At 37.1% G+C, this 21,227-nt stretch overlaps 1 protein-coding gene across 1 annotated transcript; it reads left to right on the top strand.

The window, feature by feature from the left end:
- Positions 1-3,003: 3,003 nt before the first annotated feature.
- Positions 3,004-6,762, top strand: LOC149843812 (protein FLX-like 1). The gene is made up of 5 exons (XM_090000072.1): positions 3,004-3,093; positions 5,048-5,669; positions 5,869-6,041; positions 6,174-6,256; positions 6,387-6,762. The coding sequence occupies exons 2-5, from the start codon at positions 5,074-5,076 to the stop codon at positions 6,477-6,479; spliced, it is 945 nt and encodes a 314-aa protein (XP_089856198.1). The 5' UTR covers positions 3,004-3,093; positions 5,048-5,073; the 3' UTR covers positions 6,480-6,762.
- The last annotated feature ends 14,465 nt before the right edge of the window (positions 6,763-21,227 follow it).

Here is a 21,227-nt window from a genome sequence, read left to right as displayed (position 1 = left end):
AAAAGCTCGAAAGTTCACTTTACTCAAGTGTTAGAGGAGTTTGAAATCCCGACTTTTACACACCCGTTTCAAATGTTTTCTTTAAATCAACTCGGCTCAAACTTGAGCCGAGCTGAGTTTGTACATAAGGTGAATATACATTTTTTTGAACGAGCCCAGCTTTTTTAGCCTAAGCCTGGCTCAAGTTCAGCTGTGTGCACCCCTACATTAGAAAAACAATAGAATGATAACAGTGCATTGTTTTGAAAGTATCGTCCATTTCTAAAGTATCACAGCACTAACAAGTTTTTTTTTTTTGTATATGTAATGTTTAATGTTTATGAAAGCAAATTTTGTTCTCTTTGTTTTTATTTGGATTATCTAATAGAACAGTCCCTCCCTCAAATCACCGACTGCGCATTGACTGGCCTCCGGTTGGTAAAACCCTTGAGGTCTCCCTTGCTCACCAGGGAGTAAACCCAGATTGGACCTTGTGGCATGGGACACCATGCAAGAGATTATCACAAAAAACAATCTTAATAGAGCGACTTGTAGCATTTTTTTTTTTGCATAAGGACTTGTGGCATTGGTGATAAGTATTATTAAGTTGGCCTCTTGCTCAAGGGGAGTGGGGGCCTTGGCTCCTAAACGGGCAGTCAAGGTTTGATTTCTATGGGCGTCACCTATTGGAGCAAGCGAATGTGTAGCATAAGCCCTGAGGGCAGGGGTCCTAGCCTGAGAGTTTTCCGCGATCGACAGCTGACAAGCTGACTGTAAAATTAAAAAAACAAGTTGGCTTCTAGTTGGTAAAACCTTTGAATTAAATTTAATTGCATATACTGACTCCTGAAATTACATCACCCGTGAGTTTTTATCTTAATAAAGAGACGTGGCATTTTTTCTTATTATTTTTTTATTCACAAGTATTTGTGACATTGATGACAAGTATTATTATGCCACATTAATCATCACTAGGGATGGCAGTGGACCTGGGCGGGGGCAATGTCTCCACCCCCACCCCGTTTCAAAATTTGAACCTTCATCCTCGCCTCCACCCTCGCACGCATCCATCCCTGCCTCCATTCCCATTTCATGTCCTCCATCCCCTGTCCAAACGGGGGTGAGGTGGGGCGAGACCCGTTTTCCCTCGATATATAGTCATTCCTTAAAGGACTGTGGACGGTGCGGGGAAAGGCAGGGATTGAGACGGGACGGGGCAGGGTGGGGGAAAGCGTAAGTCCATCCCTGCCTCCATCCCCGCACGGGGATAGATTTTAACCTTCATCCCCGCCTCCATCCCCGTTTCATGCCCTTCATCCCTGGTCCAAACGGGGTGAGGTGGGGCGGGCCCCGTTGTCCCCCGGTCCACTGCCATCCCTAATCATCACATTTTGCTTTAGGTAACAACCAGAAATCAAGAGTCATTCCATGAGAAAGGGAGTCACGAGATCAATCTAGTATTCCAGTGATTGTTTGAATTGAAAATTCACCATTTTCTCATGTTTTCATTCAAGCCAGAATGTGAGAAAGTGGTTCCCTTGAGAATCATAAATTAAAAAGCTCGAGGGCTCGTTTGTTTCATTCTCATGTAAAGAAAAATGAAAATGAGCATGAATTTTAACTCAGCCTTATCGTATGAAAACTTTTATAAATGTAAGGAGACGTACGAAAGTATTTACACAAAAGTGATAGGTAGTAAGAAAAATTGTAACTCACTTATATCAACATAGTACTTTTTTGAGTATGTTTATTTGTCACCCAAGAAAATGCTATGGCAGCACATGCCACGACACCTTCTTTCATGAAAAATGAATTGGATCATCCCCCACGAGAATTGAATCCATGTAAGGGGGTCCAATGTGTAAAATGGGGCTGCTTTTCGTGAGAAAAGTATCTCCCATGTTTGTGTTGCATTGTGGGGTATGCAAAAATAGGACGCGCCTAAGAATTTCGGGTTAAACCCCCATCCCTTTTCATGACATGCAAACATGTTCTTATGGTGGTGAGAAAGGATTACATCAGGATTATCAGCTGATCACTTTCCCATACAAGTTGCGTGAAACAAAGGAGGCCTAAAAGAATGATTCTCACGAGGCTGTAAGCAAACATGTTTCTTTGATCACAGGTGGGATGAATACAATCACAACTGAAAATGTTCCAAGTTGTGACTGTTGATCATAATGGCAGTTTTGTAACAAAGGGCATGTTTGCAGTGATCTTACTTGTTTACTTGTTGATCACAAGGACACAACATCTTGGTCTTGTATCTAGGTACATGGCAAGACGCCAACAGGCAACATGTGATCCGCTCATGACACGATATTTTTGGTACGCAATCACAAGTTTTTTCATTAAAACAATGAAAAAAAACTATGTCATCGTGTCCTGATTTTCACAAAACTTTGCCAATTCGCTTATGTTACGATTCGTGTCATTGTCAATGCGACATATGAAAAGCTGTCCCTTAGTTATAAAGAAAAGGGTGTCAATGGGTCGGGTTTGGTTGAGACCCAGGTGAAACCAGACCTGGCCCCGGGGTATGGTATCGGGTTCAGACTCGAGTCTAATCGAACTCCCAGACCGGATAAGAACTACATGAACCAGACCATGCCATTCTTGGTAAAATAATATTTTTTATTATTTTTACATTGAAAAATTATGAGTCTTAATCGGAACTTGGGTAGGGTATAAAATTTCACAAACTATACCCGGATCCATGTATTAATCGGACCTTTGGATCGAGATCCGAGTCTTAATGAAGTCTTTTTATTTATCACCATGTCCGGAACCTATATGGTTTGGGTCCAGTTCGGGTCCGGGTAAACCCGACCCGTTGTCACCTTTGGTTATATTGACTGAATGGGCTCCGTTTTGCGGTAGCACCTTGCAATCCCGTCGCAAGAACAAGGGTGTTTTCGTAAACTCGGATCACCTCTTCGTTCCTTACCGGCTATAGCCGGTCGGCCGAAACGGTTCACCCTCAAGTCACTAAAAACCACTCGGGCGACGTTTTAGGGCTTATTTTTGTTTCGACTCGGAGGCCTCGCGCTCTCTCAATTCCAGAGAAAAAAAAGAAAAAAGAAGGGTTAGGGTTTCGCACCTTCGTTTCTTCTGGTACGATTCTTCCTTTTTGTTTTAATGTAAAAATTTCTTTTTTGTTAGCTGATTACTTTCTTCTCCTTCTGATCTTTCTCCTGGTTCGAATCGTTAAGAGAGCAATCAGAGGAATTTTTGTCATTTTTCTTGGATTATTTTTCCTGTTTTTGTTATTTTTTTGATACTTTTTTCATTCTTTGGTCCGTGATTGAAGACGTTTATGATTTCAGAACGGAGTGACCTTGTTATAAGGTGTTTTCGCCATATATATGTATATTTTTTCCTTTTTCCTTTTTCCTTTCTTTTTGACTCTTTGGAGACATTCTGGAGAAAAGAGTTAAGGTTTAGACGTTATTGATTCGGAAAAAATTTCATTGTTTTTTCGTTGATACTGGCAAACTTTTCTTACGTGAATGTTTTATTTGAGTGATTTTCATTTTCAAAGAAAAGTGCAGTTGATCGTTGAATGAAACGTGGAAACTTGGAGAAATTGGCAGTCATTTAGGTTCCGTCGGAGAAGATTCGTACTTTTTGAACCATAACAAGCAGAAGCAAAAAGTTTGAAAGGACTTAGATCTTGTTAAATGATTCTTCCCTTGAGAATTTTTGTTACGAAACTCCAATTAGCTGCACCTCTAATGGACCAAAATGCCCAAAAAGGCGTCTCCCTTATTAACTTCTTTGAGCGCTTGGGGATCTTCTGCTGTCGTGGTTTGTATGTCGGATTGTTGATGTATTTTTGCTAACTAGTGGTTGGCAAATCGTTGACGTATTGTCGCTTTATGAAATGACAGAGAAGATATCAAAGATTGCTGGAAGTTTTGGTGGAAAACAAAAGGTTGGAAGGAGGATGGTAGAAACTCGATTTCCTGAGATTGTCCAGTTTCTTTTTATCTCCTCAAGAGTTATCTTTTTTTTTTCGCTTGTTACATGATTAGAATGTGTCTGAAACTAATCCGGCAAGTGAATACATATACTAAATATTTTATTATTTTTAGATTTTTTGATGCTTTTCCTTTTCTCTGAACCCATACTAAAAAGGGGGAGAAGTCCCCCCCAGCAGAACTTTCCCCCAGGCGTCAAACACACCCTAAAAGGAAGTATGACCCATCTAGGAAGTGGAGAAACTTCCAACATTAAAGAAGCTAAATTCTCATTTTAAGGCATGTGAGTGTCCCATTTTCAGGAGAACTATGCTTTGCTAAGACCATGTCTTTGAACCTCTATGGAGCTTGGTAACAATTTCTCTATACATGTAATTTATAGTTCTTTGACGCGTTAGGATGAATATTAGCATTGCTTCAAATGTTTTTTGGATGATCAAGATTATGGTTGAAAGAGAGAAGGGTGATAATTCATATGCTTCTCGGTGAACTTTGAAGAAGGCTTTGATGGGAATCGGTTCTAATATGAGTTCTATGGTTTTGAAACATCTGGTTTGTGTTCTCAGTGATGTGATAATGATAGGCACTGTTAGATTAATGATCTTGTCTTGAATTTTGGCTCAAGTCATCTGAGTCTTTAACCTTTAGAAACTGAGTCGAACTTCAGATTCTTGTTGAAAATAAGTATTCCTAAAGACATATGAAAGTATTTAGTTGAATGTCTCCCGATTTCCCGTGGTGAGAGAATACTACTTTGGTTGAAAGATAAAACTAAACCTACTTCTAGCAAATAGTTTTTTGGCAGAAAAAGAAAAAGTGTTGCATGGTGGTGTTCGGGGGAATGCTTTTCATTGCATCATTTTCTTTGGCTCCTTTCTTCATGAAGTTAAAACTCCAATCCAACAAAAAAAATATTTTGTGAATTTTATTATTGATTTGCTTTCTGGTTTTTTACCCATTTCCATTTTAGTTGTGAATTTGCTTGAAGATAGTTAATTTTTTCATACAAAAAATGTTCAATGGTCGGATAGAAAACTATCCACTGAAGATCTTTTGTTGATATTTGTTATGTGAATATGCAAACTTAGGTTCATCCATCAGCATAAGTATCAACATGTCAGGAAGAAATCGTGTGCCTCCCCATTTGATCATAGGTCCTCCTCGTGGATTGGCACCAGTACATGATTTGCCATATGGTCGAGGTCCTGGTCCCATGCCTCATCCGGCGCTTCTTGAGGACATCAGGGATGTTCCATTTGGACGGGGTCCTGGACCACTGCTCCCCCGTCCAGTTTTGATAGAAGAGAGGCTTGCGGCTCAGCACCAAGAAATTCAGGGGCTCCTTATGGATAACCAGAGGTTGGCTGCGACTCATGTAGCCCTGAAGCAGGAATTTGCTGCTGCCCAACAAGAGCTGCAGCATATGTCTCATGCAGCTGGTAAGTTTCAGGCTGAGAAGGATGTTCAACTGAGAGAAGCATATGAGAAGTCTATGAAACTGGAAACAGATTTGCGTACAACTGAGGCTATGAGGGCTGAGCTCATGCAAGTCCATGCTGATATTCAGAAGCTGATTGCTGCCAGGAGAGAGTTAACTGGCCAGATTCAAGTGCTCACTCAGGATCTTGCTCGAGCATCTGCAGATCTGCAACAGGCCCCTGCAATAAAAGCTGAAATTGAAAGCATGAAGCAGGAATTGCAGCGAGCGAGGTAACATGTTTCCATTTTCCATGTTTCTGCATGCACAAGCTTTAATGTGAAGATAGTAAAAGCAAATGTATGTCTATGTGCATGCACATTTGTTGTGTACTTGTGTGCTTTTGTGCAATACTTCCATTATTTGTCCTTATTTTGCTGATGTGAATAATTTTATGTGATTTCACGTGGGTATCTCATGGTGGAATGATAGGGCTGCCATTGAGTATGAGAAAAAGAATAATGCTGAAGGTAATGAACAAAGTCAGGCAATGGAAAAGAATTTGATCTCAATGGCTCGTGAAGTGGAGAAATTACGTGCTGAGGTTGCTAATGCAGAGAAAAGAGCTCGTGCTTCTGCTGCTGCTTCTACTACTGGAAATCCAGGTATATCCAGGGGCCAGGTTGTTACATGTCTGACCATATAGGCTCATAGCCATGGATAGTCAATGCCACTTATTGTTGTTACTATTACCATTATTGCCTTTTATATTCTTCTTGTTATTCATTTATCTGCAGGTAGCGGTTATGGAGGAAGCTATGGGAACCCTGAAATTGGATATGGAGGAAACACTTATCCTGCTGATTATGGAATGAATCCTGTATGTTTTTCCCTAAATATTTATTTTTCTAGAGTGGTCATTTTTCTCTATTTTTTATTCTATTAGGAAATTGTGTTTCCACTAGTTATGATCTGTGATATTATGGATCTGTTTGTGTGCATGATTTCAGGTTCAGGGTGATCCAGAAAGTGCTCCACAGTATGGATTTGGCCCCGGTTCATGGGGTGCATATGACATGCAGCATGCCCATGCACGCAGATAAATGTGTGGTGGAGTGTTTATGTGGTTCCTGCTTGCTTATCTGCAGAATGGTATCTTAGGACACAACTTGCAATTTAAACCAGTCAGAGTCTGAAGTTGTTTCTCATGAACACCATCTTGGAGAGACAAATGCTTATTTCAGCTAAATTTTGATGTTTTAAATGGTGTTACTTGCACATATTAGTACATTAGCGATTACTGAAATGTTATATGGGGAACAAATCCAGTATCATTCTGAAGATTTTTCTTGATTCTTAATGATGATATGATTGATTTCCTGATTATGCTATAATCTTTCTGATGCTTGCTTCTAAGTTTCTCAGCAGCTGAAGGATGTGAATTCGATTTTCTAGGATGTAGTTATCCTCAGGTTGTTGTGGACGGTGCCCTCAGGTTGTCATAGATTAGTATGGGTTGCCTTTTTTGTTTGTCAAGGTGAAACATTGTAAAAGAATTACTAGTTTGGTGATTCAGAATTTTAGGAACTTTAGAAATTAAGAAACATGCTGGCAATGTGTCAATATAATTTTAAAGTGAAAAACTGAAATACTTCCATCAAGGAATGAGTTTCAAGTTTCATGTGGGATGCAAACTTAGGTTCTTAACTTTATAAATGCATTTTAGACCCTTGCGTTCCTATTGAAAAGATCTCAGAGGTTCGCTTTGATCTCCATTTCCCTAACTCTGTGATACCGTTCTTAAATGCATTGCTGAGTTAGCGATATCAGTATGGTGTGTGCCTATCGAATTTCAGTTTATCTTTCAATGAATCTCAGCCATTCCTCTTCTAGTGATACACTTTCGATCTCATACGATTCTTACTAATACTTGCGTGGTGCCAGCTCCAGATGCATAAAACTTGGGAATTTTTAGTGGCATCCACTGACCTAAATAGCTCATAGAGCTCATTGAATCAATACAATTGACTAGTAGCTGTTCAAAGCACTTTTAGTGGCATCCACTGACCTAAATAGCTCATGGAGCTCATTGGATCAATGCAATTGACTAGTAGCTGTTCAAAGCACTTATTTTAGGTTTGCAAACATGTATCATTGATACATTATATATCATGTCGTTGTTATTGTCATAAAAACATTGAAGTCTGGCTTAAGGACTGTAGGATGATTATTGTATGTCATGCAATCTTAGGCACTCAGTTCAGAAGTGAAAAAAAAACTGGTATTTGTGGACTATTTCTAGTTGTTGAACTTAAGAAAATTTATTATGATTTATGCATTTCCACCTGCTGCCCCATGTTGATTTGCAATTGGTGGGTATTAATGAAAATTTTCCCCCTTTGTCATTTTTGCTTTTACTTGTGGATGTGTTTCTCCTTTCATGGATTAGATGGGGATTTTCTTCTGGTACTCTTTTGGCTTCTTAATTACGCAACAGGGGAGGTTGGATCAAGGTGTTTCTTCAGTTCACAGAAACAGAACTTGCCACATTGTTCTCAATGTGAGAGGTGTCATCTGAGACTAGGATCTTGGTGGGAGGTAGTACGCAGTGTATAAACAATTTTTAGGTTTAGTTGCAGTTGGCATTGCCTTCAACAATACCTCGTCTTTAGCAAGTTGTGGGATCCTACTCTTCTGTTCATTATTTGCAGAATATGTTGTAATTGCAGGTTAATTAATGCCTGATTCACAATTAATATAGTCTACTCGGTGGGTTTGTAGGTAATATTCATCCTGTGTCTATATATATATATGAGCTTCGAGTGGGTTTTCTGTTGGAATACAGTTCACTCTGGTAAAGCTAGATCTTCTGGTGACTATAGTTTTAAGTTTGTTAGTCTAGGTTTTGGAGGTGATCGTGCCTCCATATGTTGTCCTGTTTGTTTACAAGTGAAACATTGGGTTTGTGGATTCCAGCCTACTACAATTGCATGCGTCAGTAGGTTGGTTGCTTTAATAAAAGCTTGCTAAAATCAGCCATTTGTCTCTCATGGACCCTGTTAGTTTGGTCTTGGTTTCTTAGCAATTTTCTTCTTGGTAGCAAACAAACTAGTCAAAAGTGCTAGTTGGCGCCTAGGTGCCAGCCCCTAAAAGGCCTAGTCAGTGCCTAGGCAGGACTAGTCGGCCTAGTTGGGAGCAAAAAAATAAAAAATTAATTAATTAAGCATTCTTCAAAATAATATGAAATACATATTTAACATAGTTTATGAAGCTAAACAACTAAAACTTAAAAAAATCATGAATGAATCTAAACAATTTAAACATAATTACATTTTTAACATTCAAGTTCATCTAAACAAATATTTGTTTAGTTGCATCACCTAGAGATGCACAAAAGAACAAAATTATTTGAAATAAACATATAAGAACATGAAAATAAAAAAAATACTGAAAAACTTAAATATTTTAAAATACCCAAACAAAGCATGATTACAATGTTTTAAATAGTACAAGAACAAATGTAAAATACCAACCTTGGTGCCCCTCCCCCAGCCTAGATACTTGCCTAGGTGGGAGCCTGGGTGAGATTTTGACTACATATGTATCATATAGGTTTTCTGTTAGCCACCTCCTTGTCTGGATTACAAAGGTTGTATAGTGTATGCTATACTTGCCACAAAAAAAAATTATGGGACTGGTTTGTGGATACGAAAGTGCTGTAAAGACCTCGTCCCATGCTGCAGCAAGTGATAGGAACATCTTGTCCATACTCCACAGCAATGAAAAGGGCACATTGGTCTTTGATGAAGCATAAGCACTGATGCAGCCCAGCTGGATGAGCTCAGTGGTCAAGTAAGTGCTGTTACTTTTCTAAACTGTCATTGGTTGTACTTAAGTTAGATTTTTTAAGTTATTTAGTTTGGAGTCTACTTGTCATGACAGCATACCACTTTTTCAACCTTGTAGTTATCGACTTTCATTCTGTTGTAGGTGACTGGTGCTGGAACCAGCTGCTCAACAATAATTTCAATAAAAGATTCTTTTATCCAAAAGTTTGTCCATGCCTTGCTATTGCTTCACTGAACTTGTATTAGCCCCCCATCTAGGTTGGGTTGCTGTCAATTTGTTGAGTCCAAGTTTTGAAGTCTGTTCCTTCTGCTTGTGTATTTGTTTCACATTTTCATGTTCACTCAAGTTCATGTGTCAAGTTATAACACATACTGATTTAATGGAATGAGGATCATTCATGGTGTCAGATTTTGCTCCTGCTCCACAAATACATGTTTTATTCATCAATTTGTGGATTGCTCATATGTGATAGAGGAAACTTATTTTAGCCTTGAGGTCTAATGACTTTACTAGGAACTATCTTTCAAACTAAAAGGTATTTTGTAATTTTTATAAGGGGCTCTCATCTTGTACAAATGTCAAGTGCTTGTGTTGTGGTTATTGTCATATTTGGTCATGTAATTTTTAATTTAGTTTTTCAGAATAAAATGTTTGGTTACTGATATACTTAAAACATAGGTTACTGATATACTTAAAACATACTACTGTAATGGTTTTTTTTATATGCATAGGTCTAATGATACCATTAGTTGTGATTATGTGGAACAAACATAGGTGCTTCTTGGGGCGGCAGTGTCATATTCATGGGTTTACTTCATTTGGAATTCATTCTACTCCATAACCTTGTTAAAATGTAAAATATATATATATATATATATTATATATATATATATTTATGTATTTTTTCTTATTTTCTTTTTAGGTTTTTAGTGTCTAGTTCTAATTGAACTAGACAACTTTAACTAGTTAAGTTTCACTTGGAACTTAACTAATAAAGTAACCGTGTCTAACGGTTACATTTATAACCGTTGGACTATAGTCCAACGGTTACAAGGAGAGCTCCTTAAGAGCTCTCCTTTCTCACTTGTATATAAAGGGGTGCATCCCCTCTTGTAAACTTACTACTTCTTAAGCATTTTATCATTTCAATAAAGATTATTTTTATTTCTTTTTTGTTCGCATTATACCCTTTTTAAGGGTTATGTTCAAGTGTCTCTCTAGACACTCTCTCTTGCGGATCTAAGTACTTTTGTAGAAGATCCTCACTTCATTTCATGGTATCAGAGCAAGGTTTATCCTATATCGTGAAGATTTCTTGCCTCGTTTTCCATGCCAAGATTGCAAAGGTGTTTCATCACCTTGGTTGAGGCTTCTAAAGTTCTTTTTGAAGAAAGGAAGATTCGTTGCAACAAAATATTGAGTTTGCGTTCTCGTACTCTCCTTTTTCTTCTCTCTTTATCTTATTTTTATCTTTTTCTCTCTTTATCACCCTTTTAAGAGATGGATGATCATGATAAAATCATCATCATACTCATGGAATTAAATAACACAAATTATGTAATGTGGGCTTTGATAATGAAGCACCACATATGGGGAAAGGGACTTTGGGGAATAGTAGATGGTTCTGATTCAGAACCTAAACTAGTCCTCACCAAAATGGAAGGTGATAAAGCGGTTCTCCTAACCAAAGGAGAGAAAAGCAAAGCTTTGGCCAACTATGAAAAAGTTGGAAGAAATGGCGGATAGGGCATGCAAAAATCATGTCATGGCTAATCAATAGCGTTGACATCAAAAAATGCTCTAGTCTTGCTAAGTTTGAGCATGCTGATAAGGCTTGGGAATACCTCAAAAATATGTATTCGCTCAAAGATATTGCACATGTGTGTAATCTTCAAGAAAAAGTTAGGTCTATGACCCAAAGTGACAAAACCATACGAAAATATTATAATGAATTGTCCGAACTTTGGGGAGAATTGACTCTTTTAGAGTCAAAATGACATTGTCCTGAGGACATTGAGCTCCGTAAAAGGCAACTTGATATGGAGCATTTTTACAATTTGTAAACGGTCTAAGACCGAAATTCGAGTCTACTAAATCAACTCTTCTTCATCGGGGAAAAGTTCTCTATATTGTCGATACTATAGAAGAACTAACTATAGAGGAAAACAGAATGAAGAAGAATACTCCAAAGTCTGAAGATGATTCTGTTCCAGCAGTATCTAAACCGGGTAATCATGTACGTTCGTACAAAACCACCTCACTTTAACCGACAAAGTGGTGACTATGACAAGAAAAAAGGTTATTTGTCATCATTGTCATGAACCAGAACACTACAAGCCTCAGTGTCCCAAGCTTAAAGAACTCAGAGAAAAGAGAGTTGTGATTGCTGGATCAGAGCCCAAAGATCAAGATGCACCAGTTTCTATGGCTCAACTAATGGAGATTCTTCAACCACTCATCGATTTTTGACTCTGGTGCTTCATTCCATATGACTCTAAATAATAAAAGTTTATCCGAATGTGTTAAAAATAAAACAAGTGTGTCAAAGGTATTTACATCTGATGGAACTTCTCTAGAAATAGAAGGAATAGAAAATTTTGAAAAAAATCATAAAACTGAATTTTTTTTTATCCCAGAAGTCAGATATATTTCCAAATTAAATTTGAATCTCTTATCCGTTTCTCAAATATCTGACCATGGTTGTAATATTTTTTTTTCTTCTCGTGGTTGCTGGGTACAAGATCGCTAGTCAGGAAAGCTGATTGGAGTAGGCCATAGAGAAGGAGGACTCTATTATATAGATTTTTTGAAAATGTCGAAGAATGCATTTTGTTATAACATTCAGAAAATCGAGTTGGAGTTATGGCACAAAGGACTTGGTCATCTACGTATAGCCAAAATCCAACATTTTCTAAATCTAGGGAAATTTTGTAATTCTGAAAAATTTACTTGTAAAGATTGTATTCTTGGCAAAATGAAAAGATTACCATTTCAGAACAGAACTTTTGTTTCTTTAAAACCACTTGAATTAGTACACTCGGATGTTTGGGGTTCAACACCAATAATTTCTAAAGGTGGATTTGCCTATTATGTTATCTTTGTCGATGATTTTTTCAGACATACTTGGATTTATTTTCTTAAACATAAGTCTGAAGTATTTTTATACTTTCAGACATTTCATAAAATGGTTAAAAATAAGTTTCAAAATGATATTTTCATTTTCGCACAGATTCAGGGAGAGAATTTTTGTCCACAGATTTTAAAAATTACCTTAGCTTACATAGAGTCACACATCAAAGGTCTTGCCCATACACACCTCAATAAAATGGGCTGGCAGAACATAAACATCGTCATATTATGAAAATCACTGGGACTTTACTAATAGCAAATCAAGTCCCAAAAGATTTTTGGGCAGAAGCTGCCTTAACTGCCACCTATCTGATTAATCGAATGTCATCCTCTTCTTTGCAAAATATAACTCCAATCGAAAAACTTGTGAACCTTTCTCCATATTACTCTAGACTGAGAGTATTTGGATGCAAGTGTTTTATATTTACAGACAAAAATGATGAACTTTCTCTTTATGCGATTTCTCGTGCCTTTTTATGATTTTTTTAGGATATACAGAAAATAAAAAAGGTTATAGGTGTTTTGACTTCAAGAATGATAGATTATATGTTTCAAGAAATGTTTCATTTTTAGAAAAAGAAAGCTTCTTTGATTTTGAAAAATCAAAAGAAGTTATTGAGTACTCATTTTTGTTAGATCTGACATCTAAATCTGATGAATATGATCTTGACTATAGCTTTGATAATGATCAAGGTATTATTGATCTTGATCATAATGTTGACAATGAAGAAGTCCATGGAAACACAAGTATACAATATTCCAGATGAAGAGAACCTAATCTTCCATGTGCACTTGAAAGATATTCTGACATTCCAACCAGAAGGTCATCCCGAGTTTTGAGGCCTCTAGAAAAAATTGTGTCATACAAATCCTTCTCACCTACATATAGGTCAGTCATTGCATTAATTCACTCAATTGAGGAATCATATTCGTACTCTCATGCCAAAAACGGTATCAAATGGATAGAAGCCATGAAAGCTGAGTTAGATGTACTTGAAAAGGCTTCTACATGGACTATTCAAGACATTCTTCTAGGCAAGAAACCTATAGGATGTCGATGGATTTATAAGGTTAAAACCAAGAGTGATGGCATTCCTGAAAGATATAAAGCCCGATTAGTAGCCAAAGGTTATGCCCAAGAATATGACATTGATTATGAAGAAACCTTTGCCACTGTTGCTCATATGACAACAATCAGAACTTTAATTGCCTTAGCTTTCATCAAGAAATGGTTCATATTTCAGATGGATGTCAAAAATGCATTTTTAAATGGAAACCTAGTTGAAGAAGTGTATATGGAAGCCCCTCTAGATCTTAGTATTCCTAAGGGTAAAACTCTTCGCTTAGAAAAAACTCTTTATGGCCTTAAACAAGCACAAAAAGCTTGGTATGATAGGTTTAATCGTGTTATGCTTGATATTAGTTTTCAATTCTGTTTGACTGACATTGTTTTGTTTATTAAGAATTCTGATGCAGGAATTATTGTGCCTCTTCTATACGTGGATGATATAATCATCACCGGAAGCGATAAACAGAGAGTTTAAAACATCAAAACATTTCTCAAATGTCACTTTGAAATGATTGATTTAGGTTTATTGAGATACTTTTTAGGCATTGAAGTCACCTATTCTCCTAGGAGATATTTATTATCTCAGACTAAATTTGCTTTTGACATTGTTTTGAGGTTTGAAATTACATATGATAAGAAAGTAGACACTCAAGAAGTTGTCAATGTTAAAATGAATATTGATGATGGAGAACATTTTGAAGATCCTACTCCTTATAGACAGCTTGTCGGGGCACTTTCCTATCTATCCATTACCAGACCAGACATATCACATGTTGTTTACACAGAAAGACAGTTCCAACATGCTCCCACCTCTGTTCACATGGGAGCAGTCATGCGTATTATCAGATACATCCAGTCCTCTTTTTTACGAGGACTTTTCTTGTTTTTCTCTTCCTCTCGTGATTTAATTGCATATACTGATTCTGATTGGGGAGGTAATACCGAGTCATGGAAACCACGACCATGGAAGTAGTTTGGCTCCGACGTCTGCTTGCCAACATGGGAGTTGAAGCAACAAAAGCTTCACGAATGTCCTGTGACAATAAGAGTGCGATCTACATTTCAAGTAACAAAACATTTCACGAACACACCAAACATATTGAAATGGATTGTCACTACGTCAGAGATGAATATCTATATAGGACAATTGATCTGCCATATGTTACTTCAGAATATCAGTTAGCAGGCTTCTTTGTGTCTTGTTCTAATAGAACTAGACAACTTTAACTAGTTAAGTTTCACTTGAAACTTTAATAAAGTAACCGTTAGACTAGTCCAACGGTTACATTTATAACCGTTGGACTAGTCCAACGGTTACAAGGAGAGCTCCTTAAGAGCTCTCCTTTCTCACTTGTATATAAAGGTGTGCATCCCCTCTTGTAAACTTACTGAATGCTTCTTAAGCATTTTATCATTTCAATAAAGATTATTTTTATTTCTTTTTTGTTCCCATTATACCCTTTTTAAGGGTTATGTTCAAGTGTCTCCCTAGACACCCTCTCTTGCGGATCTAAGTACTTTTGTGTAAGATCCTCACTTCATTTCAAACCTTACCTTTTATTATGTTATTTTTTGTCTTTTTGTTTTCAGTATTGTGTGGTTAATTATGCTCCTTTTTTAGCTTATTTTTTTACTTGTATTTAAGAATAAGTGTTTATCGACGGTCGAGCTCTGGTGGGATTCTATCATCAGTCCTCAACTTTATCATAAGCGAAAATGATTTAGGCTTGCATCATCTTCATTTTGCTTTCTAATCTCCTAGTCCAGCTAGTGCATAGGAGCCCAACATTGCACATTTTAGTTTTCATTTTTTAAAGACATTTTTTTTATCACTAATTCTTTTTGTCTGGTACTATAAGTTAAATTGACCCCATGGCAGACCAATTATTGGCTTGGTGATATAGCCTCTTGGTCTTGATAAGAATTATATCACCCTCTTTGTTGGTCATAATACTAACATACCATGAATGATCTGTGTGTGTGTGTGTGTGCATCACATGCATGCATGTGTTCTTGCACTGTGCTCATCAACAAATCACATAGAATAGGTTAGTTCATTTCCCATAATAGGAATTCCTCTTGCTTAAACGTTGTTTTCCTTTTTATGATTCCGTTTGAGCATAGCTACTGCTGTCATTCTTTCTTTTCTTTTCTTCTCTCCTCTCTTTCCCTCTTGGCCCTCTGCATCCCGCAGGAAAAAATTTATATATATGACGCTGTTTGAGTTGGTAAGTGGTGGAGTTGCTTCATCTAGAATGTGGTCATTTTTTCATACTCCGCTTGCATTATGTTGCATTTTTGGGGGTATTCTTTTTACTGCAAGTATTGCTTGCAAATAATAATATTTTGATGTATGTATGATTTCATCAGATATATTTGAATGATGTGTAGCACCTTTTGTTTTGTTTTGTTTTCTTTTTTTTCATTAGCTTAGTAATGTATACTTATCATATACGTTTACAAACCAATCTTTTGCTTCAGGGTGCACATATTCCATTTTATTCTTTTATAGTAGCTAACTCTCCACAAGTTTCTAGCGAGCATGGTCCACGAGTGAAGAAATTGCGAACATTTATGCCAGCTCTATGGCAAGATCATCTAGGGATATATGGTATAACCGTTTTTTTACAAAATGGTGGTTTTATATTGTCCAAACTTTGTGAATTCTCATGACCATGTCTGAAACTTTTTCCAATATAGATTCTTGGGGAAACTGATGTGACTGATATTGGACAAGTGTGGCCTATTTTGGTAGTTTCATGATCTCAAGTTGCAGCTTATGGTAGTTAATCAGAACCTCTAACATGATGTGGATATAAGTTCGATCCTTTGCCTTTTGACTAAGATCAAGTGAGGTTGCCCTCTTATTCAATAACATGAGCAGTGTAGCCATAGAGGAACTGGTGCAGTTTTTTTTGTTCATACTGTAATTGCTAAAATAAATGTGCTCATCTATGGTTCTTGTATTTGTTCATGGTGATGGATTTGACAATTGCATCTGAATGATGTCTAGGGTCTCTCTGATGGGGCAGATTATGTAAATTCAAATGTTTAATTTTACCTATTATTGACTTTTGGATTGTGCACTCATATTTATAACATTCTTTCAGAATATTTACTCGTTTGTCTCTACTGCTATTAGGTTAACAGTATGGTATTAATCTTCGTGATTGGAACCTGTCATTGTAGTTTGCAAAGAATTATCATGGATGCTATGCATAATGGATGTTTATAAGCCTATTATTCTGTTTGAAATGAAAAGGGGCTCCCTTTTTCCTAGTTTTTTTTATGCATGTTACAATTGCTAAGATAAGTCTATTATGTTATCTTATCGGTGGTTAGATCTTGTTATTTAATTCCTAGAGGGTGTAGGCATTTCTTCATCCAAACATGAATGTCACCTTCTCGATATGATTCACAGGAACAGCCTTTATCATTGCAAACAAGTCTTTCTTTTTGTTTTGTTTTGTTTTTATTTGCTACTTCTCACTGTAAATGTCACCAATTATTCTTTCTGTCAGGATCTTGGTGCTAGATATATGGAAAAGTGAGGCTGCTCTGCCATTTGTTTCTTCATGATGACACATCAATTATTGGTATGCAATTTTTCTATGGATTATGGATTATCAGTCTTATGTTTTCTTTTCTTTTAAAAGAACTAAAATTCAGAGAAATGAGACAAAATCACTTGAACAGATGCTGGTACATCCAATGTTGTCAGTATCGGTATTGGCCCTGTATTGTTTGGCCAACGGTTCAGGTGAACGGCCAATACCAATACTCAAGTGAATCGTTCTGAATCAGCCAAAAAATAATTAAAAAATATTATGTGTTAATCAGAATGTGACACGTGTTAAAGCCATTAAAATAATATTAAAAAATATTTTTAAGTATTTTTTTACATTTATTAAAAAATAGCCAATTCAGGGGTGAAGCGGATCGATTTTCTGCCGATATGATACCTATCGTCCAATAGGCACCGATATTGACAACATTGGGTACATCTAATGACAAAAGAACCAATCCTAGGTCTGATCCAAGCAATTTCAAAATTTGACCATTTCTTTTCAGAACGTTGCAATATCTAATTGCATCATATATGAATGTACTCCAGTTTAGAAAGGATTCAATTAAAGATCTGATTATATCTCTCCTTCTAAAGGGCCCCTAGGTTGTGAGAGGCCATCATCTCCATATGTGCCTCCTTTTCCTGTTTGTATAGATTTCATGGGGTCCCAAGAGAAATGTTGTGAGAATCGGATCGGGACCTGAATCAATTTTCAAAACTATTCATGAAATTGGCCGATTCCAATTCTGAACTGAATCAGGCTGAATCTGTGAATTTTTAATCAACAGATGACGTGTCAGGAAAATATTAAAAAATATTTTAAACTCTTTTCAAAAATTATTTAAAAAATAAGCTGATCAGCTCGTTTCTTATCGATTTTTTTGCTGATACGATACAATCGGCTGATTCAGGCCGATTGGCAACGATACTGACAACACTGCAGAAGAGTAATTTCCTTGTGCAAAACTTTGGATTAATGTTAACCAAGACGTTTGTCCATGCTATATGAAATAATTACTGGAAAGAAATGCATGACCAGAATGAATTATTTTCTTCTTCACCATTCATATCTGCTAGCAAGCTATATTCCTTTTCTTTTCAGATTTTTTATATTGATCATATCTAATGACGGTAACCAACACAGTGGTGGTTGGGTTGCTGCAGGTTGCCTTTGCAAATGAAGAAGTCTTACTATCCCTAATCCCCCAAAAAATGTGAAATTTTTGGTAAGTGAGCTCAATTCACGCTCCATTGGCTGTAGGAATTCTGTTTGCTAGCTACATTTTTTTTATTAGTCGAGTTCCAAGGGAAGTGTAGTAGACCGATGAGACTCGCATGAAGGAACTCAGCTTGAGAATCCCTCTGCATTACTCACCGCGGTCTTCATATAGAAGTGGTTAGGGTCATTGCCTTTGTTGTAGCTATTGGTATCCGAGATTGTTGCTGAATCAGTTTTTGGTTGATGGAATGCTGCATGCGTCCATCAGTGAAGGTGTGTTCAATCTGGTGGAAGTTTTTCAATCCTACGTGCAGTCGAAGACTAGGTGCAAGCTAATCTAATTCTGAGCACACACTCAAGAATCAACCTTTGAATCTGATGGATGGACTGAAATCGCTGAACCAGAGAATATAAGAGCTATAATCAGAATGTTGGATTCGTACTAATATAAAGAAGGAAATTGGGTAAGCTTGAAATTTAGTTATGTTTGTGTATTGCATTTTGCTTAAGCTTATAGCCTAGCCTATACATGATTTGAGAAATTTTGATGTTTTACAAGATGCAATGCTACCAAAACTCACCCTTGCAGTTAACTTCAAATAAACCCTTTTATTTTAGGATGGGGAGCGAGAACGAGGCTTGATTTTTTGTTTCTAATGTTGTGTTAATTTTTGGCTTTTCAACAAGGTTTTCTCCTTCGTTTCTGCATTTGATGGTTCTATGTTTTTTGTTTGTTTTCCTACTCTGATGATAGGCTACAATGCAAGAGTAATGATCGATTTTGGTGCTAGCTTCATGTACAGCGTGCAGAGTCACGGGGCATGGAGGGTATTGTCTAAAAGGAGTTCTCCAGAGTTGAGTGGGGAGTGAGCTTACTACTGGTTAGTGGAGATCGTATGAACTTTTCTCCAACCTGACTCAGTGCCCCTTAAACCTATTCTCATGAGAGAAATCCCTCAGTGGTAGTGGTGGTGAGATGGGTGGTGGCGGTGGTAGTGGTGGTGAGATGGGTGGTGGCGGTGGTGAGATGATGATGGTAGTGAGATGGAGAGGGCGCCCACACATTTTTTCTGGAAACATTCTACCCGAAAGAATGTTTTCTATCAAAAAGTGTATTTTTACAAACTCTTTCAGAGAGATTTTCTCTCTCATTTGAAAGCGTCGGAAAATTTGTACGGATTTTTAAAATTTTGTATCACTTTTTCTACATCTTTCTCACTTTTAAACGTGCCCTAAAGACACATTTGAAAGCCAGAAGAGTTTTTACAGGAAAAAAAATTGTCTATTGGAAGTTTTGATATGATAACTTTTTTAAATAAAAAAATCCACTTGTTTGTGTAACATGAAAAAAAAGGATAGAAAATGAGCTAGAGAAAAGGTGGGTAAGGTAATCTGGGGCTAGTCCGACTCCCATCAGTTATACAACAATACCATTGGAATTAGAATGTGCAACGTCTAAACTTGCCCTAAGTCTTGTGTGTTACAAATACGTGGGATATTTTGATTTTGTTGTAATAGTGTTAAAATACGATATAATCTCCATAAAATTTTGCTACATTTTTCAGACATCTCTAATTTCATAGTATCATGAAATAACGCGTTATAGCAAATTATTATTTTTGTAGATTTATATATACCATTTTTTTTAATATATTTTTCCTTTTTTTGATGTCTAGAGATTTTCCCTTTCTAAGAGATGCCTGGTAGCGATGTTTAAGGCACGGTCCTGATGGATGCACATTTTCAGAAGGAAAAAAGTTCACTGCTTGTCATTTTAACTTGAATCCTAACAGAAACCGAACCTTATGGGTATCTGACTCTGGTTAAATTTTCGAGTGTGTTTAATTAACTGTTTAAGCTACTGCACAAAAAGGGTTTGCTACAGTAAGATGGGACATAGACCGTTAGTAAGCTCACGGACTTTTACCTTTAGTAGCTAGGAGTTTTACCTATAGGACATCGACAGTAATTATGCCCGACTGAGTCGGTATTGTTAGGTTTCTGATCTTGGGGGCTGTTTCTCTGTAAATATTAAAAAAAAAAATACTACTTTGCCAGTGTATCACCCACAAAACTAACCTGGGGGCTGTCTTGAATTGTTTCTGAAATCACTTATAAGTCAAGGGGTTTTAAATCCAAGTCCGAATCCAAACCCTCCAAATATGGTTAATTTCCAAACTTGGGTACTTGTAATAGTATATTCAACTAGCCTTTGCCACCCAATCCAAATCCATTCAGATTCTGGATCTAATTAAGCAATATAGATCAGGTTGGATTTAGCAATGCCTACATCCGAACGAAATCTGATGGCTCTGTTTGGAATCTGGAGATGGGAGTGGAGATGTTATTTAATGAGGGTGTAATTATAACCACCTACCTTTCACAGGTGCCCATTTTGGGAGACGAGGCTAGTGTTGGGAGTGGAAATGAATCATTTTCAACTATAACCTCGTAAGTAGGTTGTTGACAACTCCAGCCTTTTCTTCATTTTCATCTTCACTCCCATTATTCTTCTCATCTCCTCACCAACACTGGCTCTAAAAAAGAAAGCCTACATTCCTAGGACAACACAAGTATGCATCCTTGTGGCTATTGCTTGCTCTTTTGCTGGGTTGACTCGGTTGGTTTGACCCGGATCATCCAATCACCAGGTCAAAAAAACAGGTTAGGGGGCTTTAACAAAACTTATATATTGGTAAAATATTATAAATATAAAGTTAACATGACCAGACCGAGTTATGAGTCACTAAAGAATGAGCTGAGTGACGAGTCACCAGGTTTTAAAACACCGGACAAGATCCACTGCCTTCTCCAAATATCACATTAACTTGTTAGCTGTTACACGTCTTGACCTTCTTTCCCACGCTTCATTTTCCCTCTACGTCCATCATGCTAGCTGCAACATACACACACGTGTCGCTTAGCCATTGGACCACCATGCCACCTTCCATCCATAACTCAAGTTTAAAACACAAAATAAAGTTGAAAATAACAGAGTTAAAATCCTTATTCATGCT

Source organism: Nuphar pumila, chromosome 3, assembly GCF_984573655.1.
Source record: "Nuphar pumila chromosome 3, dmNupPumi1.hap1.1, whole genome shotgun sequence".
NCBI lineage: Eukaryota > Viridiplantae > Streptophyta > Magnoliopsida > Nymphaeales > Nymphaeaceae > Nuphar > Nuphar pumila.
The sequence above is the reverse complement of the archived record's forward strand: the minus strand, read 5'-3'. Positions and strand labels throughout refer to the sequence as shown.

Bases quoted from the DNA above. Each gene is read 5' to 3' on its own strand.
- LOC149843812 (XM_090000072.1), top strand. From the start codon at position 5,074: ATGTCAGGAAGAAATCGTGTGCCTCCCCATTTGATCATAGGTCCTCCT. The intron at 5,670-5,868 runs GTAACATGTTTC...GTGGAATGATAG, and splicing joins CAGGAATTGCAGCGAGCGAG to GGCTGCCATTGAGTATGAGA. The intron at 6,257-6,386 runs GTATGTTTTTCC...GCATGATTTCAG, and splicing joins CTGATTATGGAATGAATCCT to GTTCAGGGTGATCCAGAAAG.